The 27,784-nt window shown below is 43.7% G+C and overlaps 1 protein-coding gene across 3 annotated transcripts in view; it reads right to left on the minus strand.

The window, feature by feature from the left end:
- The window catches only part of UBR1 (ubiquitin protein ligase E3 component n-recognin 1), a 361,652-nt gene that overhangs the window by 260,271 nt on the left and 73,597 nt on the right, over positions 1-27,784 (minus strand). For all 3 annotated transcript variants that reach the window (XM_073577633.1, XM_073577632.1, XM_073577631.1), the window contains exons 3-6: positions 17,931-18,009; positions 17,726-17,827; positions 3,542-3,669; positions 2,547-2,688 (exon numbers count right to left, since the gene is read on the minus strand). In XM_073577633.1, coding sequence (XP_073433734.1) covers positions 2,547-2,688; positions 3,542-3,669; positions 17,726-17,827; positions 17,931-18,009 — 451 coding nt within the window. The remainder of the gene's footprint in view (positions 1-2,546; positions 2,689-3,541; positions 3,670-17,725; positions 17,828-17,930; positions 18,010-27,784) is intronic.

Below are 27,784 nucleotides of genomic sequence, written 5' to 3' on the forward strand. Positions count from 1 at the left end.
ACATTTCTGACATTATAGAGTGATTATCTCAGCTCTCATTGGTCTGTTTATGGACGGCCAATGACTATAATGGCTGTCAATGTTGGCTCCTGAAAAAAGATGGGTCAGAGATGCACGACGACAAGGTCACCCAGCGCCAGACTGCTGCCACCACTTAACTTTTGGTAATCAGACGAGGTTTGACCACTTTCACAAACTTCTGATTGCATAGTTGTGGCATCTATTTTGGATAAATCTTTGAAAATGTTCAAAACATTACTCCTCAAAACTTTTGGAGACATCTAACCAAGATGTAAAATACCTCCAATGGTTTAGACCCACTTACAAGGACTCAACTATTTTCAGTTACCAAGTTTTAATGTTTCTCAGTTCCCCATTTCCCAGCTCACTACTGAACTAAGTGCACTCTGAAAACTGTGTCCACGGGCAAAGCTCTTACATCAGTAAATGCTCTACTCTATGGCACATTGGGGCTGAAGAGACCAATGGGTCAAACCTGTCGTTAATGCTCGTGTGGGAAGGAGATTTTTCCATGGAAATAATTTAAGTTTTAATCACCAACTTTGTCTCCCGTAATATTCAGGAAAGGAGCTTCAATAATCTTTCACAAAGCTATAGTACTTCTGTGAAGTTGCCGGGGAAGTTTTGTCACGTTCTTGATTTTGGAGGAAAGGGTTGGCATCCTGCATAATGCTCCTTATATGCTAGGAAAGGCCAAATGATGCTACACTTTGGCAAGAAATCTTTCCTACCATTTGGTGAATCGTGACATCCCATAGCAATAGCACTGCTATAACCTCGCAACCAATCTCTAAGATTAAAACCAGAGTATTTAGAGGTTTGGTTTAAGCTTAAAGACAAATGGTCTCAAATCTTTGGTGATCATTAACTTACCCAACTAGATTATTGTAGGTAAAAGAAATGTGTTTTTCTTAAATGTATTTTGAAAACACTGGGGTTCAAGACAATAACACAACCATTATAGCAGAACGGTTTTCTTTCCAATCATTAAAGAGGTTGTCTGGGACTTTAACATTGATGTCCTATCCTTAGGATGGGTCATCAACATCTGATCAGCTGTTCACGGTGTTGGTCAGAACTGCTCAGCAGAGCTCCGTTGACTCCATATCAATAGGAGGTGGATGTGCAGTACCCTGCCATGGCTACTATTCCAATGAATGACACCAGGAACAGCAGATTAGTGGGGGTTCCGGGCGTTGCACCCCCCACCGGTCAGACACTAATGACCTACAGTTAGGCCAGTGAAGGCCTGGCCGAGCATCAAAAAGGAGGAAACAGCGTCTGGTGATGTCTACGAGTTCAAAAAAGGGTTTTCAACCAAGTACTAGAAATGAACATTTTATTTACAATTATTTAATCTGTCCAATTACTTTTGGTCCCTTTAACAACAGGGTGGCACGTGTTAAAGAGCTGAAACTCCTAAACCCTTCATCCAATTTTAACGTGGATACCCTCAAATAAAAGCTGAAAGTCTGAACTTCAACTGCATCTCAATTGTTTTGTTTAAAATTCATTGTGGTAATGTCTAGAACCAAAATTAGAAAAATGTTGTCTGTCCAAATATATATGGACCTAACTGTATACTAAAATGATAGGCAGTGTTAAAGTTCCAAAAAACACTTACGTGACAATTTCAGATTTGAAAAAGTGTTAGATTATAGGTCAGTGTTTATTAACCTGTAATTGCATTAATAAGTTTTTAACGAAGTAGTTCCCAATTTCATTAACAAAAAAACAAAACAAAAAAAACAAAAACACTTTACTCCCCTCCCTTGGGACCAGTGCTCAATCTGCTATTGTCTACAGCGCTGACATCACGCAGACAGCGCCTCAACCATTAGCACAACTCAGTGGAACTGGCCAAGATGACGGATTACAAGTCGCTGTGCTCACTAATTGACTGCAGCGCCAATGTGACGGACAATAACAGACACTAAGTAGAGGGAGACCCAGGGAAAGAGTAAAGCTCATGTTTTGCACTTTAAAGCACACTCCTAATCCTAAGGCCATGTTCACACTAGGCATTTTTTCAATGTTTTTTATTCAATTTTTCAGCTGCATCTTACAGCACCAGCAAAGTCAGGTTTCAGAAATCTCATGCACACCCCTTGGGTTTTTGTCCTTTGCATGGTGTTTTGCACAACAGAGTGTCAAAGTAAAAGGGTAGTGAAAATCTGCACCAAAAAAAAAAAAAAAAAAAAAACACAAATAAACAACACACAACAAAAACAGGCATCAATGGTTTGCAGCTTTTTTTGTGCCAAAACCTGATTAAACGGAATGAGATTTCCCCCCCCCCCCCCCCCACCACTAAAATGTCATCACCATGCACAAGAGAAATGAAGCACGCCAAAACAGGCGGGAGAAAGAGGAAAACCCTGCATTATAGCTGCAGCTCATTTTCAGTCAAGACATCAGGTCTTGAAGCAGGAAAAGAAAAAAAAAACCCACACAGCAAAAACACCTAGTGTAAACATAGCCTAAACGCTAAAATTGTTACTGGTGTATATCAAACATTCACTGACCTCTCTCTCGGCTGCATGGGTTAGTGTCTGAGCCTCTTTCAAGTCACTGCCCAAGGACCTTTGCAGACTGTAGATAAAGTGATCATTGGTGTGGTATTCATCACTGTACACCACACAGTAGTAAAGTTCTGGCCTGTCTGGGCTGCAGAGAAGAAATTAGGTTGGTCATGGACATTCAGGTCATTATATGCAGTCACAAATAGTAGTTAAAGCCCCACATCTTCAAAGACCTCTATCCTTGCCTTGATTTTGTGAAGCACCAGTTGGGCCTTACATGCTCCCAGACAAGAAATGTCTTTCACCTTTAGATAATGAAGGTGACTGAGCGGTTTACCATAGGCATACAAAGACATGTTCAGATATTCAGAAATGATATGAAGGATGCCAAATCAGATGGAACACTTTGCACTAATGAGGGGGAAACACTGTCTACAAATTGAGATTCTGGTTTGGCTTATAACCCAAGTTCTATTGCAAAGCTCATTAGAGGGTAATGACTGAAGATGGCCGCTTCCAATAGATGGAGCTAGAGTTCTAGTCCTTTTCCTTTCTGTATAGAATTTGAATATTTAAGTTTCACAGAGGAGCATGCATGGAATAGAAGCCTCCTCACCAACATGCCAGGCTTGAAACTCTCCACAAGGAGAAGTGCTAACCCTTAATCCCCCATCTGTATGGCAGTTTCATATGCTGCTACACGTGCATGCTCCTGGTATTTGCCCTCTGCTTGTGTGAACATTTGGTTATCGCCCCTCTCTGTTGTAGCAACACATTACATCCCTCCTATCTCCACTGATCCCTGGCTTTGCCCTTCCCTCTGTCTTTCGGGGGGGGGGCGCATTGCTAAGCAGCTTTTACAAGGGAATGTGTATACAAGTATATTATAAACTTGTATATAAAATTAATGCTCTGGAAACATTATGTTGTAACAAGATATTGTGGAATAGTAGAGGCTAAAAGGCAGGTGGGCTCTCAAGGTGGCATCTGTGAGTTACCCTGTTTTAAGGTGAATTGGAAGACTCTGATTTTCCTTGATAAGCAGATCCACAATGTACTGGATGACGACGGGAAACAATTTCCTCGTATGAGATAAAAGCTCTTCAGTCAAACGAAATCCAGTATCCTGAAAGACAACATATAATTGAGCTATAATCTAATACATGGGCTACATGGGGCTGGACTGGTACACTTTCTGGATGATTGGGGTAAGCCAGTCATCAGTAATTGTTGAAATGAATATTCTAGATGTTATCTTTTATTACAAGCAATAGTGAATAATTTGCAAGCATTGAACAAGTCCTGCTGTCTAGCAGTTGTAGTCTACAAAAGAATATAAAAGTTTAAGCCCTTCCTTACCGATGACGGAATAGTACGTCATCGGTAAGTATCCCCTGCTTTGAGGTAGGCTGTGGTGGAGAGCCCACCTCAAAGTTGCCACATGTCAGCTGTTATAAACAGCTGGCATGTGCCCGCAATAGGCGCGAGCAGAATCGCGATCCACTCGAGCCTATGAACTAGTTAAATCCCGCTGTCAAAGCTGACAGTGGGCATTCAACTAGCGCTTCCGGCCGCCGGGCCAGAAGTGAGCGCATTGTCGACCCGTCCCGTGATCAGGGGTCGGCGTCACGCTGTCTTGACAACCACAGGTCTCAGATCTCTATTTGCTTCAGGCACATTGCTGTGAGCACTGCCCGGTGGTTGGCGCTCATAGCAATGCAGTAAATCTGCTACATATAGGCGATCTGCCCACACATTTGGTATCGCCACGTTCAGAATCCCCGGATTAAGAAGGATTAATCCGATTGCTGAACGGCATAGCGAGAAAAAAAAAAAAAAAAAAAAATTAAAAAATGCAAGCTTTTTTTCTTCAGTCGCCGCGACATTGCATTAAAATGCAATAACAGGCGATCAAAAGAATATATTTGCACAAAAGTGGTATCATTAAAAAAATCAGCCCGGTGCGCAAAAAATAAGCCCTCACCTGACCCCAGATTTTGAAAAATGGAGACGCTATGGGTCTCGTAAAATTGCGAAATTTTAGCAAACTTTGGAATTTTTTTTTTTTTACCACTTGGATAATAGAGAACCTGGACATGCTTGGCGTGTATGAACTTGTAATGACCTGGAGAATCATATTGGTAGGTCAGTTTTAGAATTTAGTGAACCTAACAAAGCCAAGCAAAAACAAGTGTGGGATTGCACTTTTGCAATTTCACCGCACTTGGAACTTTTTCCCGCGTTTTCGAGTACATGACATGGTAAAACCAATGGTGTCGTTCAAAAGTACAACTCGTCCCGCAAAAAATAAAGCCCTCACATGGCCATATTGACGGAAAGATAGAAAGAGTTATGGCTCTAGAAAGAAGGGGAGCGAAAAACGAAAGACTCCTTGAGATATTAACCCCTTAACTGTCGAACAGCTGAAAATGTCAAGCAGCAGTAGATTGCTTGCATTTACATATTATGAACACCGAAATAACCTTTTAGTTAACTTTCCCCATTTAGGACCCTAATATGCTAGCAAAAGTGAGGAGTGGCTAAAAGGTGCACCTTTCAACTGGTTTTACTATGTAACCCCTTGCCCTGGAAGACCCAGCATTTCCATGCATTAATCAGATGGCCCTTTGACTTTAAAGAGGTTGTCCACAACTAAATATATATGACCCATCTTTAAGCACCTGGCACCCCCGCGGATCAGCTGTTCCCAGTGTTTGTCGGCACTGCACAGCACAGATCCACTGATTGTAGTGGCCGGGTACTGCCCATGCAAATTCAAATCAATAGGGGGCAGGTGTGCCATACCAGATCACAGCCACTAATCCAAGGATGGAGCTGTGCACCACTAATAAAATAGTTCTGGTCACAGCCTACACTGGCAGCAGCTGACCAGTGGGTGTGTCAGGTGTTGAATCATTGATCAGACCATTGGTGACCTATCCTAAAAATAGGCCAATGTTAAAGTCCCGGTCAACCCCTTTAATGAAAACTTGATGAACGTGCACAATGAGAGGACAAGGTGAAGAGGGGTCCCCGCACGGGGGGGGTTTAAAAGAGGGCATTGTTGAGGGCACATACCATAAGAGGAACAGTCTGAGTATTTTGTGCAAGAAAGAGTGAGGGGCAGTTATTTATTCTGAGGCTCAGAGTAGGGAAGATTTTTCTTTTATTCAGGAGCATTATAAATGACACTGCCATCTTCAAGGGCATTGTGTGGGTATGTGCTGCAGAAGAGTGGAGAAGATGGAAGTCTGCAGACATGAGCTGTGGATGTGAAAACATCATAGCATCTGGACAAGATGAAAAAATAAAGAGAACAACTCCAATGCTCTAATGAAAGACCACGTCATCCATTAAAAAAAAAATAAAAATTATATATATATTATATATATATATATATATATATATATATATATATATATATATATATATATACACATATATACATACACATAAATATATATATATATATACACACACACACATATATACACACACACACTCACTGGCCACTTTATTAGGTACACCATGCTAGTAAGGGGTTGGACCCCCTTTTGCCTTCAGAACTGCCTCAATTCTTCGTGGCAGAGATTCAACAAGGTGCTGGAAGCATTCCTCAGAGATTTTGGACCATATTGACATGATGGCATCACACAGTTGGCGCAGATTTGTCGGCTGCACATCCCTGATGCGAATCTCCCGTTCCACCACATCCCAAAGATGCTCTATTGGATTGAGATCTGGTGACTGAGGAGGCCATTTGAGTACAGTAAACTCATTGTCATGTTCAAGAAACCAATCTGAGATGATTCGAGCTTTATGACATGGCGCATTATCCTGCTGAAAGTAGCCATCAGATGTTGGGTACATTGTGGTCATAAAGGGATGGACATGGTCAGCAACAATACTCAGGTAGGCTGTGGCGTTGCAACGATGCTCAATTGGTACCAAGGGGCCCAAAGAGTGCCCAGAAAAAATTCCCCACACCATGACACCACCACCACCAGCCTGAACCGTTGATACAAGGCAGGATGGATCCATGCTTTCATGTTGTTTTCGCCAAATTCTGACCCTACCATCCCAATGTCGCAGCAGAAATCGAGACTCATCAGACCAGGCAACGTTTTTCCAATCTTCTACTGTCCAATTTCGATGAGCTTGTGCAAATTGTAGCCTCAGTTTCCTGTTCTTAGCTGAGAGGAGTGGTACCCAGTGTGGTCTTCTGCCTCAAAGTTCGACACACTGTGCGTTCAGAGATGCTCTTCTGCCTACCTTGGTTGTAACGGGTGGCAATTTGAGTCACTGTTGCCTTTCTATCAGCTCGAACCAGTCTGCCCATTCTCCTCTGACCTCTGGCATCAACATGGCATTTCCGGCCACAGAACTGCCGCTCACTGGATTTTTTTTCTTTTTCGGACCATTCTCTGTAAACCCTAGAGATGGTTGTGCGTGAAAATCACCGTAGATCAGCAGTTTCTGAAATTCTCAGACCAGCCCTTCTGGCACCAACAATCATGCCACGATCAAAGGCACTCAAATCACCTTTCTTTCCCATACTGATGCTCGGTTTGAACTGCAGGAGATTGTCTTGACCATGTCTACATGCCTAAATGCACTGAGTTGCCGCCATGTGATTGGCTGATTAGAAATTAAGTCTTAACACACAGTTGGACAGGTGTACCTAATAAAGTGGCCAGTGAGTGTATGTATATTATATATATATATATTTTTTTTTTTTTACCTGGATGTAAAGTTTTTTGCGATACTGGCCGATAGTTTTTACTTTTTATATTAGGATTTAGCATTAAAAAGGGGTTGTCCAAGCTTGTGATGAGTCTGCAGTCATTCTGTGTGACTGCAGACTTCTGAATTCTCAGTGCACACTGTCAAGAATCTCTGCTGCTGGCAATTTTCAAACATGTGGTCACATGCAGACTAGACACGAGTGGCCTCATTGAACGAAAACGAGTTGAGCGAGGCCGGAGAGGCCTAGTCTGAATGTAGCCAGAAGTATACTTGTGTTGACATGACCTCCCACTCTCGACAGCCCTTTAACCCCTTTCCGACATCGGGTGTACATTTACATCGATGTCAGACTCCCTCCCTTTGATGTGGGCTCCAGCGATAAGCCCACATCTTTCCCAGCACATATCAGCCAATAGCTGACATGTACCCGAAATAGCCACGGGTGGAATTGCAATTAACCAGTTAAACGCAGATGTCAAGCGCCAATAGCGGCATTTAACAAGCACTTCAGTCAATCTCACCGGAAATACGCACACCAGTGACCCGTCACGTGATCGCAGGTCACCGATGTGCTGGCAGGACAACCGGAGGTCTCCTGGAGACTTCTATGGTTGTCAGTGCCGGCTTGCTGTGTGTGTTACCCAGTGGTCAGCGCTCATAGCAAGTGAATAAATCTGCTATAGAGAGTTGTAGCAGCTTCTAGCCTCCCAAGAAGACTATTAAAGCATGCCCAAAGTAAAAAGAAAATGTTTAAAAAAAAAAAAAAAGTAAACGAGAGTTCAAATGGCCCCCCTTTTGCCCCATTCGAAATGAAATAAAAAAAGTAACTAATCGAAAACCAATACTAAAAGCAAGTACAAAAATAAGGGCAAGTTGCAATTACGAATTCATATGCATTTAAACAAAATGGATTGATGTGTATATTCAAGATGACATGGCCATCATAAGAGAATATATGGTTTTGAATCTGTTACTTCCACTGATGGCTTATATGGCCAAGCACACTACCGCTCACCATTAATGAGCACACAAATGCAAGTTCAATTTCATGTGTTTATTTTTGGGCAGTCCCACACAAGGTTTTTTCAGCAATGCATCTGTTTATTTCGCATATATTACCATTAATGTCTTGTCATCTTCAATATGATTTTTGAATAATGTGATTTCAAGCTGTAACATGCAATTCTTGACTTTGGGTGAAATGTCACCCTGGTCATACGATCCTTTTTATGCTTTCTGAATACTATGTCCAATTACATATCTGTCTATGCTGACTATGTTTACCCTGATTTGTCCTGATGAAGTTACATACTTCGAAACACGTTGAATAAAACCAACTGAAATTGGATTGGCATCCTTTTTTTTTTTTCTCAAAGGCAGTGCAGATTGACCCATTTGTTTCCCCAGTTCTATGCACTTCCTGGGATCTCTAGTTTTATTATTTACTTTAATCATTTTAGGAGTGTAAGACATTTTTGTCATCATTTATCACATTGTTTGGGGCAGGGTTTGCAATGACAGTCAAAAATAAAAAAGCAATTCTGGAGTTTGACTTTGCTTATATAAGCATTGTTTTATAATGACAGATCAGACTTACAGACATGGCAATAATATCCTTAAATTTTTCAAGTGGTAAAAGTTAAACGGTATTTAACAGTATTAACAGCAATCTGAGCCAACTCTGGTAGCTGCTATTAGAGGCAGACGGCAGCTGTATAAAAAACACAATCGACATCCGCCATGTGGCTAGTGGGTACAGTTCCTGAGCTCACTTAACTATTGATGTGTGACATACCTGTACTTTGGAAAGGACTCAAGTGTTAAAACAATAGAATTACACTTATCAGTATTTTGGTTTCTAAGCCCTTCCAAAACAGCACACAGGAGGTTGTCTCACCATCCTAATAGACAGGAGGTTTCCTCACCATCCTAATTAGGGACAGTAAACACAAAAGAGGATTAAATAGCCCTCCCCTTCCCTCTATCCCCAGTGTCTTCCATGGACCACACAGAATGAATGCTTGAGGTTTTTTTCTTTTATTTACACCAAGGAATCAAATGAACTTAACTTTTTTTTAGGGGGGGGGGGGGGGGAATTTACCAGTGCTGTCATGGAGGGTCTTCGAAGAAACCAGATTACCGGTAAAGTGTAATTCGATTTTCTCTAATCCCCTCCACGACAGTACACAGGAGAAACACCAAAGAATGGCTAGGGAGGGACAACAGCCTGGAGGTCTTTCTTGCCAAAGGCTGGATCTCTTCTAGACATTAGATCTAATCTGTACGGTTTAGTGAAGGTATGGACAGAGGACCAGGTAGCAGCTCTGCAGATCTGCTCGATGGAAGCATTGGCCCTTTCAGCTCAGGAGACTGTTCTAGTTGAATGGGCTTTTAGCGATTCTGGATGATATCCTGATTTCTATACGTGTCAGTGATTGCTTTTTTGATCCAATTTGCCAGAAAGCTCTTGGAGGCTCTTTCCTTTGGTTGGTCCAACGTACTGGACGAACAGGTTCTGATCCTTCCTCCAACGTTTTGTTTGACTTAAAGTAGAAGAGAATAGTTCATCGAACATGCTTCGCTCTCGTGCTTTGGGTTGTCACAGAAGGAGGGTAGAATTATTTCTTAGGACCTGTGGAAGTCAGAAGATACTTTTGGCAGGAATGACAGGTCTAGGCAGAATATTAATCTGTTGTCCAGAGTTTTCAAATAAGGTTCCCTAATGGATAGGGCCTGTATCTCACCCACACTACATGTTGTTGTAATGGCCACTAGTACGACAGCCTTCCTGTATAGTGTCTATCTGGGCCTGGTCCATAGGCTCAAAGGGTAGAATAGTTAGACCTTTCAGCGCTATATTCAAACCCCAATTTGACATAGCATTGGATTTCCTTGGACGGCACCTGGACTTTCAAGATACTGGTTTTAGTCCTTTCAATAAGCCATCCTGCAGGAAGTCTAGTATTTTAGCCATGTCAGAGTGGAAAGGATAGATGGGAGTGGATCCATACCATGCAGAGAAGGTGTTACATATTATGTAGTAGATGGCATCTGTGACCCGTTTCCTACTTTTTTGCAAACAATTCATCTAGTGCAGTACCAAAACACAGTCCCTTTGAAGGGAAAAAGAGCATAGCTTAGACTTGGATAGGATGTCTTCGCTCCACATCTTTAACGATAGTGCCATTCTTGTGGCATTGGAGAGCACACAGACATTCTCGCAGCAATGCAGACTGATTCAGCAGAGGTATCTGCAAGAAAACCTGCAACTTTCTGTAGGAGAGGTAACGAGACCAGATCTTCTCTAGGGGTACCTCCCTTAATATGGTCTTCCAACTGTAGCAACTAGAAAAAAAAACAAAACAAAAAAAAAAACAAAACAAACAAATGTCTGCCTCGTGATGTAGGCAGATGCAACATTTGTTTTCAAGGAGGTCACCGATGCTTCCCAAGACTTCCTCAGTAGGTTGTCCATCTTGCGGTCTAGTGGATCCTTAAGTTGAAAGGAGTCCTCAAAAGGGTAAGGTAGTTTTCTTGGCTGCCTTAGCCACCTGGATATCAACTTAGAAATTTCAGTCCAGTACTTTGAGAGGTCTTCATCCACAGGAAAGCGATCCTTCAGATCACTTGGGATGCTCCGTTTCCTTTCTGGGAATTCCCATTCATCCAGGATTAAAAAAATCAACATTGTCATGGATGGGAAATATCTTCCTTTTCAATTTCAGACCCACGAACAACTCATCTTGGACTGGGTGGGATGGTTTCTCCTCTTCAACTCCCATTGAATTTCTGACTGCCAGCAATAATTCCTCCATATCTCCAGAGGAAAAACGGGATTACTTACCGGTAATACTCTTTTGTAGAGTCCACGACAGCACCCACTGAGAGAGGGGATCCGCCCCCGGAACAGGAAACCTACAGAGAGATAAATGGGGCGGTCCCCCTCGCTCCCTCAGTTTGTGTTACCGAGAACAAAGGAGGAACCGACATACATGTTTTAGTCAAACTGTTTGGGCGATTCATCTATCTTACCCCTATGCAGTTTTAAGCTTACTAAGTTTAATCACATATCTAACTTAAATCATAATCTCCACCACCAAAGAGACCCATGTGTGAAAAATTCTTACGGGAGGGAAGTGAGCGGGTGCTGTCGTGGACTCTACAAAAGAGTATTACCGGTAAGTAATCCGGTTTTTCCTCTTCGCCACGACAGCACCCACTGAGAGATTTCCAGAGATAATCACTTGGGCGGGCACACAGTGTTAAGGACTGATCTACCAAAAGTTAGATCCTCGGTAGAGGACAAATCTAGTCTATAGTGACTATAAAAGGTAGATGGAGAAGACCAGGTTGCAGCCTTCCATATTTGTTCAATTGGGACGTTCGCCCTCTCAGCCCAGGAGGATGATATGGCTCTAGTGGAGTGCGCCTTAATCCCAGTGGAGGGTCTTCTTCCTTTGCCAAATATGCCCTCGTGATCGCATCTCTAATCCACCTGGATATCGTGCTCGCTGTAACTGCAGACCCCTTTCTGCTGCCCTGGAAGGAGACAAAAAGAGACCTACTCTGCCTCCAGGGACTGGTCCTATCTAGATAGGCTAGCACGGCTCTCTTCACATCTAAGGTGTGATATTTCTCCTCGTCCTGTGTTGACGGGTTCTCATAGAATGAAGGTAGGCATATCTCTTGAGATCTATGAAATTTAGTTGCCCGTTTGGGCAGGTAGGACGGGTCCGTCTTTAAAATCAGACTGTCTCGTGTTATTAACAGGAACGGAGGGTCTACTGATAGAGCGTGAAGATCACTCACCCTCCTGGCCGATACTAAGGCCACTAGCATAGCCGTTTTCAGTGAGGCACTTTACTGATGCTGAGCTTATGGGCTCAAACGGTGCCTGAGTGACGGCATCCAAAACTAGAGTAAGGTTCCACGCTGGTAGCCGAGGCATATGCACCGGTTCTGCTCGTTGACAAGCCGAGATAAACCGAGTCACCCATCTATTTGCTGCCACGTTATAGTTAAACAGGGCTCCTAGGGCTGATACGTGGACCTTTAGAGTGCTCACTGAGAGTCTCAATTCTCGGCCTTTTTGTAGAAACTCTAGAATGGCCGTAATGGGTACTTCACCGGCTAGTTTTGTTGGGTGAAAGGCCAGGAACTTCCTCCACACCTTAGCATATATTTTTGTTGTGGACTCCTTCCTGCTTTGTAGCAGGGTATTGATTAGGTTCTTTGAGAAACCCTTCTGCCTCAGTAGCTCCCTTTCAAATTCCAGGCCGCTAGGTGCAGGGCTTTGGCCTGTGGATGGTAGCAGGGTCCCTGCGAGAGAAGATTCTGGTGCAGCGGCAGGATCCACGGGTCGGTTACTGACATGGCTCTCAGCCATGAAAACCACGGTCTTTTTGGCCAAAACGGGGCTATCAAGATGACCCTCGCCCTCTCCTGTCTTATTTTCCTGACTACTGTTGGTAGTAGCACCATTGGAGGGAAGGCATAGGCTAGTTGGAATGCCCAGGGTGCTTGGAGGGCATCTAGAATGTCTGGGTTGTCCGACCTGTAGAGTGAAGCAAACCTTTTTACGCGCCTGTTGGCTCTGGTTGCGAATAGGTTTCTCTGGTCTGCCCCATTCTGACGCTATCATTTCGAAGACGTGTCTGCTGAGGACCCACTCGCCCTGGTATAGGGCCTGGCGACTGAGATAGTCTGCTCGGGAGTTGTCTACTCCTCTTATATGGAGAGCTGACAAGGAGAGAAGATGGACCTCGGCCATTTCCAGGATCTTTCCCACGATAGACATCAGTGGCACTGACCGCGTGCCTCCTTGCCGGTTTATATAGGCCACTGCGGTGGTATTATCTGTCTGGATCTTTACGTGGGTGCCCCTTAACTGCGGGAGAAAGTGAGATATCGCATAAAAAAAAAAAAAAAAAAAAAAAAAAAAAATCGCTGTTAGCTCCTTTACATTAGAGGAGGCCTCTTTCATCCTCACGCCACCAGCCTTGTACCATGTGCTCCTCTAGATGGGCTCCCCAACCTAAGGGGCTGGCATCCGTGGTGAGTATTTTGGAGGGAGTCACCCACCACTGTACTCCCTTCGATAGATTCGAAGGATTTAAACACCATTTTAGGGATTCAACCACCTCGGGCGATAGGGACATCTTCCCTTCCAGCCGCCCCTGCAGTCTGTCTCCTGCAGAATAGCCCACTGCAGTTCTCTGGAGTGGAACTGAGCCCATTGCACGATATCAGAGACCCCCAGCAAGGACATACCCTGTCTCAATGATATTACGGGTCTTCCTGTAGTATTCTGTATCTTATCGATTATGGCCATTACTTTGGCGTTCGGCAGAAAGCACTCCTCAGTTACGGAGTCCACTTGCAGGCCCAAAAACCTCTGACAGGTCACTGGCTCTAGTCTGGACGTCTCCCAGTTAATTAGCCAACCCAGTGTTTGTAGGGATGAGATAATCCTAGCTATTCTCGCTTCACACTGTGAAACAGAATTCCCCACTATGAGTAGGTCGTCTAAGTAAGGGACAACTAGGGTGTCATTCAGCCTTACATACGACATTACTTACAGCATCAATTTTGTAAATACCCGAGGAGCCATGGATAGCCCGAATGGCATTGCCGCAAACTGGAAATGCTGAATCCGACCTTTGAACCAGACTGCTACCCGCAGGAACCTCTGGTGCCCTCGATATATGGGGAGATGGTAGTAGGCGTCCTTTAGGTCCAAGACTGCCATATAACACCTGGGAAACAAAAGCTTTATTGCAGACTTAATCGACTCCATTTTAAACGACCTCAGTCTTAGGAAGGTATTAAGTTTCTTTAAATTTATTATAGTCCTGTAAGAGCCATCTGGTTTTGGGACTAAAAATAGAGGAGAATAAAAGCCCATCCCTATTTCGTCGTCTGGGACCTCTACTAGGACCTGTTTAGTTAGCAGTACTGCAATCTCCATCTCCAGCGCTTCCTGCTGTGTCAGGGACTTCATGGAAGTCAATAGGAAGGAGTTCGGTGGATACCGAACAAATTCTAATTTCAGACCTGATGACACGATATTCATGGCCCATGGATTTGATGTCACCTTCTCCCATTGGCGGCTAAATTTTAATAGCCTGCCACCTACCGGTATAATGATTTTATCGGGATCTGTCTCCCCTGAAGGGACGCTTCCCGAATAGGTTGCCCCTTTGTTTGGGGTCCTTATTTCCCCAGCGGTCCTGGGGTCTAAAGTCCTTTTTACCAAACGGCGGCTTCCTGTAGGCCCTCCTGTTGAACGGAACATACGGGTTAGGGAAACCCTTCTTCCTCTCCCCCGCTTTTGTCAAAATCTCATCCAGTTCCGTGCCAAACAAGTACTTACCCTGGCAGGGTATAGCACACAGTCTAGTTTGTTTGTGTGTCTCCTTTCCACCCCTTCAACCATAAGGCCCGCCTGCCTGCATTGGTCAGTCCTGCCGCTCTAGCCGATAACCGGAGAGAGTCCGCGGAGGAGTCGGAGAGGAAGGCCGCTGCTCCCTTAATGAGGGGCATAGAGGAAAGGAGTCTATTCCTAGCTACTCCATTCTTAATATTGTCCTCTAAGTCATTCAGCCACACCAACAATGATCTTGCCGTACATGTGGCTGCTATTGCGGGCTTAAAGGCTGCCGTACATGCCTCCCAAGATCTTTTAAGAAATGTATCGGTTTTCCGATCCAAAGAATCAGCCAAGGTTCCCGAATCCTCTACCGGCAGAGAGGATCTACGAGAGGTAGAGGCCACAACCGCATCCACCTTGGGGGCTCTTGACCAGGCTATTAACTCCTCATCGTCAAAGGGGTACTTACGCTTTGACGTTAAGGGGAGGAAGGTTCTTTGACCTTGTTTTTCCCACTCCCTTTTAACTAGCACTTTAACAGCTGGTACCACTAGGAAAGCCCGGACCTTTCTACGGGAAATGCCTGCAAACATTATGTCCTGTGGGGTCTTGGGGTCCTTACTTTCTGGCAACCCCATGGTATTTCGGACAGACTTCACTAAAATTACTGACACTGTCCGTGGGGAAACACGTTTGGTCCTCGTCCTCTGAGGAAAGGTATTCCTGGGATTTGTCAGAATCTAGTTCCCCGGTTTCAGATGGCGATTTTGACGCCAGCGAGGCTCCTCCTCTTGGCGAACATATTTCTCTTGCGGAGGAGTGACCCCCCCAAACTACTGGAACCGCCTAAGGCCCGTAGCTCCTCTCTTATAATTGCCCGGATATCCTCCTTCTTTCGTGAGGACTCCTCCTGTAAGGCCTCTTCAATACATGATTGGCATAATCTCTTAGGGTGGCCGTCTGGGAGGGGCTGAGAACATAAGGCACACTCTCTATGTTTCGCCTTCTCCGTTCTTTTAGCCTAAAGGGGGTATGGACCAGAAAGAGAAGGCCATCAATTATATATTCTGACCACAAAACACTCACCCGTGAGTTTCGTCAGTAAACTACCGGCTGCGGGGTCCGCGACCCAGGCTGAGGCGAGGCATGGGACGACTTTTATTTGCGTTTTTTCTCCAAGGGCTCATCTTGCCTGGAAGGTCCACTAGATTCCTTCCTGGAGCTGCCACTTTCCCTGGTGCTACTACTTCTCCTTATAGCACTGCTCTGTCTACTGCCATGTGGGGATTGCACTGGCTGACCTAACGGGAGCGAAGCTGGGTCATCTAAGGACGACATGACTGCGCACCCCCGCTGTGTTTGTTGCTTCTTTTTATAGCCGCTGCTATAGCTGCTCCCGATCTTTGCCTCCTGCCTGACCCCGGAAGTTCTCTTCACTTCCGGGTTGCCTCTGCTGGGGAAGCGCTCGTTTACAGCAGAGCACTGATGCGGCGGCTGTCCCGCTGTGCCTCCCGGGTATCTGCACCCCGCCACCAACACACGGGGTCCTTCTCCCTTCCACAGGTATGACCCCCGGAAGCGCTGCCCAGCACAAACGCTCGAGCCCTTTGCTGGGGGGGGGGGGGGGCGGGGGCACCACTGAAATTGCCCAGCCGGTTATTGTTACCTGTAATGCGGTATTTCACCGTCCTCCCCAGTGAGCCTTGGCACCAATCTCACCTCCGGCCTCACCTGCATTACCAGCTCTAGGGGGGGGGATATACCTCTCCACCCGACGCTGCCTCCGGTCCTGGGGCCCCTGCTGCTCATATTCTGCACGCAGGCGGCTACCAGACCAGGAATCCTCTTCTGCGGGTTCCTTTCCAGGAACAGGAAACCAAACTGAGGGAGCGAGGGGGACCGCCCCATTTATCTCTTTGTAGGTTTCCTGTTCCGGGGGCGGATCCCCTCTCTCAGTGGGTGCTGTCATGGCGAAGAGGAAAAGATTTTTTTATTATCTTCCGTTTGACTCGGGGCAAAGTTCTCTTTCTAACCATTCTTCCGGACCTGATATTTCTGCTTCTGAGTAAGAGCTATCCTAAAGGGTGCATTTCCTCTTTTTGGCTAAAGCGGTGACGCCTGAAAAAAAGACTGGGAAAAGGTAGCTATGGACGACTGCATCTCCTGTCACACCATCCCTCTGACTTCCTCCATCAGGAATGGCTGCTCTTCATGAATGATTTTCTCCATACATAGCTGACAAAGCTTTATGGCCATTGATTTTGGTGCAGGTTCCTTGTCTCCTTAGAAGAGAGGAGACGGAAAGTTCCATAAGGTTATATCCTGTACCAAAAGGGACCTACCCTTACCAGGTATACTCACTGGGCCACAGTTAGGGCTGGGCTCTGCAGATGCAGATCTAAGACAAGACACATCCATCATTAGAACCTTAGTTCTACCTTACAGAGTCTTCAGGTCAGGGTTTCTTCATAAAGGAACTGAAACCTAGTGCTTCTTATCCAATAGGATGAGATCTTTCCCCTCTGTGATAGGTCCTGTCTTCTGGGCATCCTTTCAGATTTCTAGTTTTACACCATGGAACGCAGGCCAGAAGTGACGTTGCGCCTTCACTCTCAGCTTATGCAGCTGGGGGGGGGGGGGGGGGGGGTTACGGGAGGCCTCCTAGCCACTCCTCACCACCCAGCATTGTCACACTGGCGCTGAACGATAGTGTGGTCCAGCCCGGGGGCCACAGCAGCTGCAGGAGGGAGGTCCAGGACAATCGACCCAGGCTGCCCCGCATAAAAGGAATTACAAGAGTGTCAGCATCCCAGCTCTCAGGAGAATGCAAAAAAAAAAAAAAAAAAAAAAATCTTCATTCTTTAGGAACAAGAAAATATTGAGGTTATAGGGAAGAGGAGGGCCATTTAAACCTTGTCTTTCCAGTCCCTAATTAGGATGGGGAGGCAACCTCCTGTGTGCAGTCATGGAGGGGGGATGAGAAAATATAAATATTAAACTGTATATACACACACACACACATTTTAATGTTATGTTTGCGTAATACATGCATCAAATGAGAACACACCTGATCCAATGCACTTGGCTCATGAATGTTGCAGTACGGCCCAGACTTCCAAGCTTCTGTGTCTCCACAATCGCAGAAACCACCTCCCATTGAGGAATGCATCTGTAAGGTTATGCATCATTACTCAATGACTGACGAATTCAGTTTAGTAACAATTGTATAGAATGCTTTCTATATACAGGTAATGTACATTGCAGTAACATACCTTGTAACGGTGATTTCTGTGAATGCTATTCTGAAAGCAGTCCATGCAAAGAACACATGTTGGATCAATAGCACAATCTCTAAAGAAATAAAAAAAAATAAAAATTATACACTTTCTGTATTCCATCAACATACACTCACTGGCCACTTTATTAGGTACACCATGCTAGTAAGGGGTTGGACCCCCTTTTGCCTTCAGAACTGCCTCAATTCTTCGTGGCAGAGATTCAACAAGGTGCTGGAAGCATTCCTCAGAGATTTTGGACCATATTGACATGATGGCATCACACAGTTGGCGCAGATTTGTCGGCTGCACATCCCTGATGCGAATCTCCCGTTCCACCACATCCCAAAGATGCTCTATTGGATTGAGATCTGGTGACTGAGGAGGCCATTTGAGTACAGTAAACTCATTGTCATGTTCAAGAAACCAATCTGAGATGATTCGAGCTTTATGACATGGCGCATTATCCTGCTGAAAGTAGCCATCAGATGTTGGGTACATTGTGGTCATAAAGGGATGGACATGGTCAGCAACAATACTCAGGTAGGCTGTGGCGTTGCAACGATGCTCAATTGGTACCAAGGGGCCCAAAGAGTGCCCAGAAAAAATTCCCCACACCATGACACCACCACCACCAGCCTGAACCGTTGATACAAGGCAGGATGGATCCATGCTTTCATGTTGTTTACGCCAAATTCTGACCCTACCATCCGAATGTCGCAGCAGAAATCGAGACTCATCAGACCAGGCAACGTTTTTCCAATCTTCTACTGTCCAATTTCGATGAGCTTGTGCAAATTGTAGCCTCAGTTTCCTGTTCTTAGCTGAGAGGAGTGGTACCCAGTGTGGTCTTCTGCTGCTGTAGCCCATCTGCCTCAAAGTTCGACGCACTGTGCGTTCAGAGATGCTCTTCTGCCTACCTTGGTTGTAACGGGTGGCAATTTGAGTCACTGTTGCCTTTCTATCAGCTCGAACCAGTCTGCCCATTCTCCTCTGACCTCTGGCATCAACATGGCATTTCCGGCCACAGAACTGCCGCTCACTGGATTTTTTTTCTTTTTCGGACCATTCTCTGTAAACCCTAGAGATGGTTGTGCGTGAAAATCCCAGTAGATCAGCAGTTTCTGAAATTCTCAGACCAGCCCTTCTGGCACCAACAATCATGCCACGTTCAAAGGCACTCAAATCACCTTTCTTCCCCATACTGATGCTCGGTTTGAACTGCAGGAGATTGTCTTGACCATGTCTACATGCCTAAATGCACTGAGTTGCCGCCATGTGATTGGCTGATTAGAAATTAAGTCTTAACACACAGTTGGACAGGTGTACCTAATAAAGTGGCCAGTGAGTGTATATTTGTAATACATCCCTAAATATTTTTTGCTGTAACTAAATAATTTATTAACATACTAATACTTACATGATGTCTGCAGATACCAAAACCCATGCGTAAACGAGGATATATAAACAGGACAAGGTACTGAATATACAGGATGAGAAAAAACACCTTTCTGACCTTCTAGGGGCATGTTTTTTCACCCTACATAGCATTGACCCATCATAATCAAGAGGTGTCATGTACAGGATGAATTACACCCCCCCCCAAAGACGACTAATAACGCCCCCATGGACTCAATCTTAAATGTTACAAGCCAACGACTCTGCAAGGGAGACAAAAAAAAAACAAAAAAAAACACAAGCTACTTCAAACTCAGCTGTACAGCCATTATTCCATGATTTGTCCAGTTTTACATGACAAATCTGGTGGAAGGTCCTCCTCTAACACCTTAGTGAACAAGCCAAATTTTGTAACTATGACTAGTGTCACTATGTGGTAATACTATAACTATGGAATGTTTCAACATATCTTAGAGACTTTTCATAACACATTGTACTTTATGATATTGGTAAATCTAAGTCAATATGTTTTGCGTATAAAAATATCAAAACTTTTACAAAAAAGTAAAAAAACAATTATCAAATTTTGAATGATTATCCCTTTAAACCATATAGAACCACACAAAAAACAACTAATAAACATTACCCACATATCTGCTTTATGTCAGCACCATTTGTAAAATGTTTTATTTTGTTAGCATTTTAAAAGGTTTAACAATGTAGCAGGAATTTTTAATTTTATCAAGGATACTTTTTTTTTTTTTTTAAAAAGGCACCTACTCAGTTTTGAAGTGACTTTAGGCCATGGAATAATTGGCGCTATAATAGTGTGCATATACAAAATATGCACCGGCAAAAATTGCTATTGCTATTGAATAAAAGGAAGCTTTTTAGCTCATAGATGGGCCAATATATGTGTGTCCAATTGTCATGGGAGTTGTAGTGCACATACCCAAAAGGATTCATCTTTTTGACATACATCCTCTTTGGTTGGCACCTATTCATACTAGCTTAGATGTGCTGGTCCTTCTTTTTGTCCATTTGTATCAAAGCCTTTAGGACATGTGCACTACCACTCCAATTAGCCACAGGTGATTCTAAGCAGATTAGCTGGTCCATTCCTGCCCCCATAAATTGTAGGCTTTTTTTGCCCAAGAGAGGTGACCTTACAGGCTAGGGACCCAATTTACGAAGGACGCCTTGATGTGGCAAATGGGCACATATGTTGTCCCATCTATGTGCCAAGAACCTTCCTTTTATATATAGCAATTTTTGCAGATGCATAATATATTATATATATATATATACATATATACACACATATACATATATACACACACACACACACACACACACACACACACACACACACACTATAAGGCGCTTTTCAATTTCTCCCATTTCCTATGGCAGCAATGCACTTCCGATGTTCTAGAGCAGGGTTCCCCAACTCCAGTCCTCAAGACCCACCAACAGATCATGTTTTCAAGATTTCCTTAGCAATGCTCAGGTGATAATTGCATCACCTGTGCAATACAAAGGAAATCCTGAAAACATGATCTGTTGGTGGGCCTTGAGGACTGGAGTTGGGGAACCCTGTTCTAGAGAAATCATTCTGTGTACGTTAAGATGCACACCTTAATCTTTTTGACTGGTATGCTTTCTTTGGTTGGCACCTATTTACACTAGCTTAGATGTGCTGCTCCTTTTCGTCTATTTGTATCAAAGCAGCTATAGCCGGCAGACTCCAAGACCGTGATTTGGCCATGAATTGCCATAGCAAACATCAGCACCACACGATCAAAATATCCGGGTGCCAATGGGGTAAAGAGCAAGCCCCACAGTCTGTCTATTAACCATCTAATGCTGTAGTCATTATTAAACAGCAGCATTTAACGGGTAAACTGCTATAGTCAGTACCAACATTGATGGCGGCAAGTTATCAGGTATAGTGTACAACCGACAGGTGCTGGATCGGTCACCAGTTGGGGGATACTAGTCTCTTACATTGCAGGTCAGTAAAAAGATGCACTGGTGGTCACTAAGGGGTTAAATCAAGTCTAAAATTATTAACAATAGTGAAGGAGTGATTTTTTTTTAGAAAATCACTTCCATTATGTTTTTTGGTTTCTATATAGCATTATAAATAGGCATTGGTACTTGCTGCCTCCTAGGTTTCCATGGTTACGCAGGGAAGCCAATAACGACCATGGATGACCAGAGCTGGCACGGACAAAGCTTGTTGCACAAGTTAGAAACTAAATTACTGTGCGTACACCAATTATAAGAGTGTAGCTCTAGTTATACACCAAGATGTTTAATGTTCACCCCCTTCGTTTTGGAGCCATCAGTGCTGTGGAATCAAAGTACATTTTGGTGCAGTCTCTATAAAATGGACCGATTCCTAAAATATATAATGAATTGGGTACAGTAGTTCAATGAATTTGTTGGGTTTTTTTTCCAGAAGAATTTGGGAAATGTCCTATAAATGTCTGTCCTAATCCTGATCTAAGGGCTAGACTTTTAGCTGAGACGAATCTATTCTACAGTTTATGTTCATAAGTAGGGAAGCGCCTCCTATACAGATAAGGGGAAAAAAAAAAAAAAAAAAAAAAAAAAAAAAAAAAAACACAACACACACAGGGAAGGAATGTCTGTATTTATCTCAGAAGTTCTGGGGTGAACAGGAAAGCAGGATTAACCCCTTTACCCCCCAAGGGTGGTTTGCACATTAATGACTGGGCCAATTTTTACAATTCTGAACACTGTCCCTTCATGAGGAAGGTGAAGAGTTCTTAGAAAGCAGAATTCTCTCATGTTACAGAAAGAGAAGAAATTCGAAGTGCACCTGATGAAACAGAGGAATGGAAACGTGACCCAGAGAAGCAGGAGGCAGTCAGCACCCATACTTCTCAGGAACCAGTACCAGGCTCTCTCGCAGGAGAACAAAGAAGAAATACATCAGGATAAGACATTACCCACAAACAACAACAACCTTGTACGCCTTCAGAGTCCTCCTGGATGGAGAAAAATGTTTAGAAGAATCGGAGAGTGGTGGTCATGGGGGATTCCCTGTTGAGAGGAACAGAGGCCGCTATCTGCAGACCGGATATAACTTCGAGAAATGTGCTGTCTTCCAGGTGCAAAAATTAAAGATGTGTCTGACAGGATATCAGGACTCTTCAGACCTACAGATAACTACCCATTCCTGCTACTACATGTGGGGACAAATGACACTGCAAGAAACGACCTGGAAACCATCTGCAGAGACTTTGAAGACTTAGGCAAGAAAGTGAAAGAACTGGGAGCGCAGGTGGTCTTCTCTTCCATCCTCCCAGTGGATGGCCATGGAACAAGGAGGTGGAATAACATTCTGCAGGTGAACAACTAGCTACGTCGATGGTGCCGTCAGCAACGATTTGGATTTATGGATCACGGAGTGAATTACCTATTCAATTGACTAATTGCTAGAGATGGGGTGCACCTTACGAAGACTGGAAAGCATGTATTTGGAAGTCGCCTTGATACATTTGTAAGGAGAGCTTTAACCTAGAACAACATGGGAAGGGAAGCAAAAGGCCAGAAAAAGCCACAAACCTGACAAATGCTATTGAGAACTCTGCTATTAGAAGTGGAAAGGAAGAACATAGACAAAAGAATCTAATAAAAATATTGGAGAAAGAGAAACCAATCACAAAACTAAAATGTTTCTATACTAATGCACAAAGCATGGGCAACAAACAAGGAGAATTGGAACTACTAATACAGGAAAAGAAATATGATGTCATTGGAATCACTGAAACTTGGTGGGACAATACACATGATTGGAATACAAGACTAGAAGGATACAACTTATTTGCAAGAAACAGACTTGATAAACGAGGAGGTGGTGTCGCATTGTAGGTTAGAAACGCGTATATCTGCACAGAGATTGAAGCTTCAGAGACTGGGAGTTCTGTGGAAACTGTTTGGGTAAGAATACAAGGACAGAACAATGCAAAGGACACCATTGTAGGCATTTACTAAAGACGGCCTGTGCAAGCTGAAGATATGGATGAATTCTTTATGCATCAAATGGCCAAGTTCTCCAAAAAAAATGACATAGTTGTCATGGGAGATTTCAACTATCCAGACATTTGTTGGGAATCTCTCTCAGGCAAAACTAACTGGTCAAGGAAATTCTTATCCTCTCTTGCTGACAACTTTATCTTCCAAAAGGTAAGGGAAAAAACAAAGGGACCTGCTACCTTGGATCTAATCCTTATAAACAGGGAGGAAATGGTTGAGGAGGTAAAAGTGGCTGGGACCCTAGGAGGTAGCGACCATGCTATTTTAGAATTTTGGATAACTAGAGCAGGAAGACCTGTGAAGACTCACACGTGAAGGTTAGATTTCAGAAAGGCAGATTTTAAGGAATTCAGAAAGAGAATTGGAGGGATCCAATGGCTGGATATCCTTAAAGACAAAAAATGTCCAGGAAGAATGGGAAATCTTGAAAAAATGAAATTCTCAAAGCACAATTGTTAAGAATTCCGAAAAGAGGGAAGAATAGGAAGCATTTAAGGAAACCAGGATGGATTAACACAGAACTTAAGCACATGCAAAAAAGGAAGAAGAAAAATGTTTATAAAATGGAAAGAGGGAGGCATATCTAAAGAAGAATATAATGCTGTCTGCAGAACCTGCAGGGCACAAATTAGATTATCTAAAGCGGACAATGAATTGAGGCTTGCAAGAGGCGTCAAAAGCAATAATAAAGGATTTTGGGGATATGTCAAAAGTAAAAGAAAAGTCAAAGATGCTATAGGATTTTTACAGGATGAAAATGATGAAATGGTAAGACAGGATGTTGAAAAGGCTTAAATTTTAAATTCCTATTTTGCATCTGTTTTCTCGCAGAAAGGAAATGTAACATCAACTGTTCTTCACTGTCCTATTAAGGGAATAGAAGAATTCAGGATATCTATAAACAGAAAGATAGTGAGGAAACACTTAGCTAACCTAAATGAATTCAAGTCTCCAGGTCCGGATGAATTACACCCCAGAGTACTGAAGGAGATAGCAGAAGAAATTTTTGAACCTCTCGCCATAATCTTTGAAAATTCTTGGAGAACAGGAGAAGTCCCAGAAGACTGGAGAAGAGCAAATGTTTCTATCTTCAAAAGGGGAAGGTGGACCCAGGCAACAATAGACTGGTGAGTCTGACTTCTATACCAGGAAAGATCTTTGAACAAATTATTAAACATGTATGTCAGTGGGGCGTGGCCTAGCGCACGATGTGAGAAGACATGCAGTGGAGCTCTCCTGCCACAATCTCCCTTACTAAGGATACCTGAAGCGCCGCCGAACGCTGAAATCGCACCAAGGAGTGTGCAGAGATCCAGGGAGCAGCAGTGAGTGGAGGGCGGTCTGGTGGAGAGGAGTCCCGCACGAGGATGACGTGCAGGAGACAGAAGGAGCTGGCAGCGTCGGGAAGCGCTCAGGCCCAAGATGGCGTAGAGGCTGCAGAGGCGGCAAGGGCGAGCGCGGCATATCAAAGAAGGATGGAGGTGATCGCTCGGCTGGAACGCTTTGCGAGGTCAGAGGAGGCTGCTAATGAGAGGTCAGCAGCTGAAGGTGAGAGACCTGACAACGCATGTCCCTGGGAAACAGCAAGAAGGAGGGGGGCCAGCCACAGAGTGGTGGGGAGGAACAGAGATCCCCTGTTGTGGCTGCACGTGCTGGCCAGCTTGAACAGCTGGACACATTAGATATAGCAGAGCCGATACTCAAAGATATATTTTCTGTGGTAATCTACAAGTCAGCCCTTGCGGCTCTGAACAGCCATGTGGATGATTTAAAGGGAGAGATTGCTGCGATTAATGCTGCAGTGCGCAAAGTTGAACAAAGAATGGAGGTGGTGGAAGAACGGGTGGGAAGCGCTGAAGACCAGGTTAATGAACTGTTGAAAAGGGAAAAAAAAAAGTATGTGCAACGTATAGCTGAACTGACGAAGGATTCATTCCGAAACGTACGTCGGGCCTGTGTAGCTCATTCAGCAGCGTTCCTCCAAGGTATATACCCTCTATTCTTCCCTCCTTTCCCCCATACTCACCTTTTTATTTTTGGATTTAGCACTTTATACCATCACATTGGTTCCTCTCATTGTTGACTGTTTTGCATCACCACATGGTTCTATGCACAGACACTTGTTTGAGCCTATATGGGCTCCGTATATTTTATGTCACTCCTTTAAGGAGCCAATGTATAGAGGGATAAAAAATATAGTTGTTTATTAATGGGGAACGCTGTGCTTTATTAACCTATATAGGTGTATATAAAATTCTTTCGAGCACACATCTTTTTTATATGTATTTGTATTACTATTACTCAATAAAGGTATTTTAACCCCTTCACTACCAAGGGTGGTTTGCACGTTAACTACGGGCCAATTTTTACAATTCTGACCACTGTACCTTTATGAGGTCATAACTCTGGAACGCTTCTATGGATCCCGGTGATTCTGACATTGTTTTCTCGTGACATATTGTACTTCATGTTAGTGGTAAAATTGCATTCAAATAACTTGCGTTTATTTGTGAAAAAAACGGAAATTTGGCGAAAATTTTGAAAATTTCGCAATTTTCCAACTTTGAATTTTTATGCCCTTAAATCACAGCGATACGGCACACAAAAAACTTAATACATAACATTTCCCACATGTTTACTTTACATCAGCACAGTTTTGGAACCAAAATTTTTTTTTGTTAGGAAGTTATAAGGGTTAAAAATTGACCAGCGATTTCTCATTTTTGCAACACCATTTTATTTTTAGGGACCACTTCACATTTGAAGCCACTTTGAGGGGTCTATATGATAGAAAATACCCAAAAGTGACACCATTCTAAAAACTGCACCCCTTAAGGTGCTTAAAACCACATTCAAGAAGTTTATTAACCCTTTAGGTGCGTCACAGGAATTTTTTGAATATTAAAAAAAAAAATGAACATTTAACTTTTTTTCACAAAAAAAATACTTCAGGTTCAATTTTCTTTATTTTACCAAGGGTAACAGGAGAAATTGGACTGCAAGACTTATTGTGCAATTTGTCCTGAGTACGCTGATACCTGATATGTGGGGGGGAACCACTGTTTCGGCGCATGGCAGAGCTCAGAATGGAAGGAGCGCCGTTTGACTTTTTCAATGCAAAATTGGCTGGAATTCAGATCGGACGCCATGTCACGTTTGGCGAGCCCCTGATGTACCTAAACAGTGGAAACCCCCCCAAGTGACCCCATTTTGGAATCTAGACCCCCCAAGGAATTTATCTAGATGTGTGGTGAGAACTTTGAAGCCCCAAGGGCTTCACAGAAGTTTATAACGTACAGCAGTACAATTAAAAAATCATTTTTTCCACAAAAATCATCTTTTCACCCTCAATTCTTATTTTTCCAAAAGTAACAGGACCATAAAAGTTATTGTGCAATTTATCCTGAGTACGCTGATACCCCACATGTGGGGGTAAACCACTATTTGGGCGTATGGCAGAGCTCGGAAGGGAAGCAGCGCCATTTGACGTTTTTGGCTGGAATTGAGATCGGACACCATGTCGCGTTAGGAAAGCCCCTGATGTACCAAAACAGTAGAAACCCTCCACATATGACACCATTTTGGAAACTAGACCCCCCAAGGAACTTATCTTGATGTGTGGTGAGCACTTTGAACCCCCCAGTGCTTCACTGAAGTTTATAACGTCCGGGCGTGAAAATAAAAAAATCGTATTTTTTCCACAAACATGATCTTTTAGTCCCCATTTTTTTATTTTCCCAAGGGTAACAGGAGAAATTGGACCCCAAAAGTTGTTGTCCAATTTGTCCTGAGTACGCTGTTACCTCATATGTGGGAGAAAACTACTGTATGGGCACACGTCGGGGCTCGGAAGGGAAGTAGTGACGTTTTGGAATGCAGACTTTGATGGAATGGTCTGCGGGTGTCATGTTGCGTTTGGAGAGCCCCTGATGTACCTAAATAGTGGAAACCCCCCACAAGTGACCCCATTTTGGAAACTAGACCCCCTAATGAACTTATCTAGATGTGTGGTGAGCACTTTGAACCCCCCAGTGCTTCACAGAAGTTTATAACGACCGGGCGTGAAAATAAAAATATCGTATTTTTTCAACAAACATCATCTTTTAGTCCCCATTTTTTTTATTTTCCCAAGGGTAACAGGAGAAATTGGACCCCAAAAGTTGTTGTCCAATTTGTCCTGAGTACGCTGATACCTCATATGTGGGAGAAAACTACTGTATGGGCACACGTCGGGGCTCGGAAGGGAAGTAGTGACGTTTTGGAATGCAGACTTTGATGGATTGGTATGCGGGTGTCATATGCGTTTGGAGAGCCCCTAATGTACCTAAACTATTGAAACAACCCACAAGTGACCCCATTTTGGAAACTAGACCCCCCACCGAGCT

The sequence above is a fragment of the Dendrobates tinctorius genome, unplaced genomic scaffold (genome assembly GCF_039654945.1).
Source record: "Dendrobates tinctorius isolate UK_male_01 unplaced genomic scaffold, ASM3965494v1 ptg000057l, whole genome shotgun sequence".
In the NCBI taxonomy this organism is placed as follows: domain Eukaryota; kingdom Metazoa; phylum Chordata; class Amphibia; order Anura; family Dendrobatidae; genus Dendrobates; species Dendrobates tinctorius.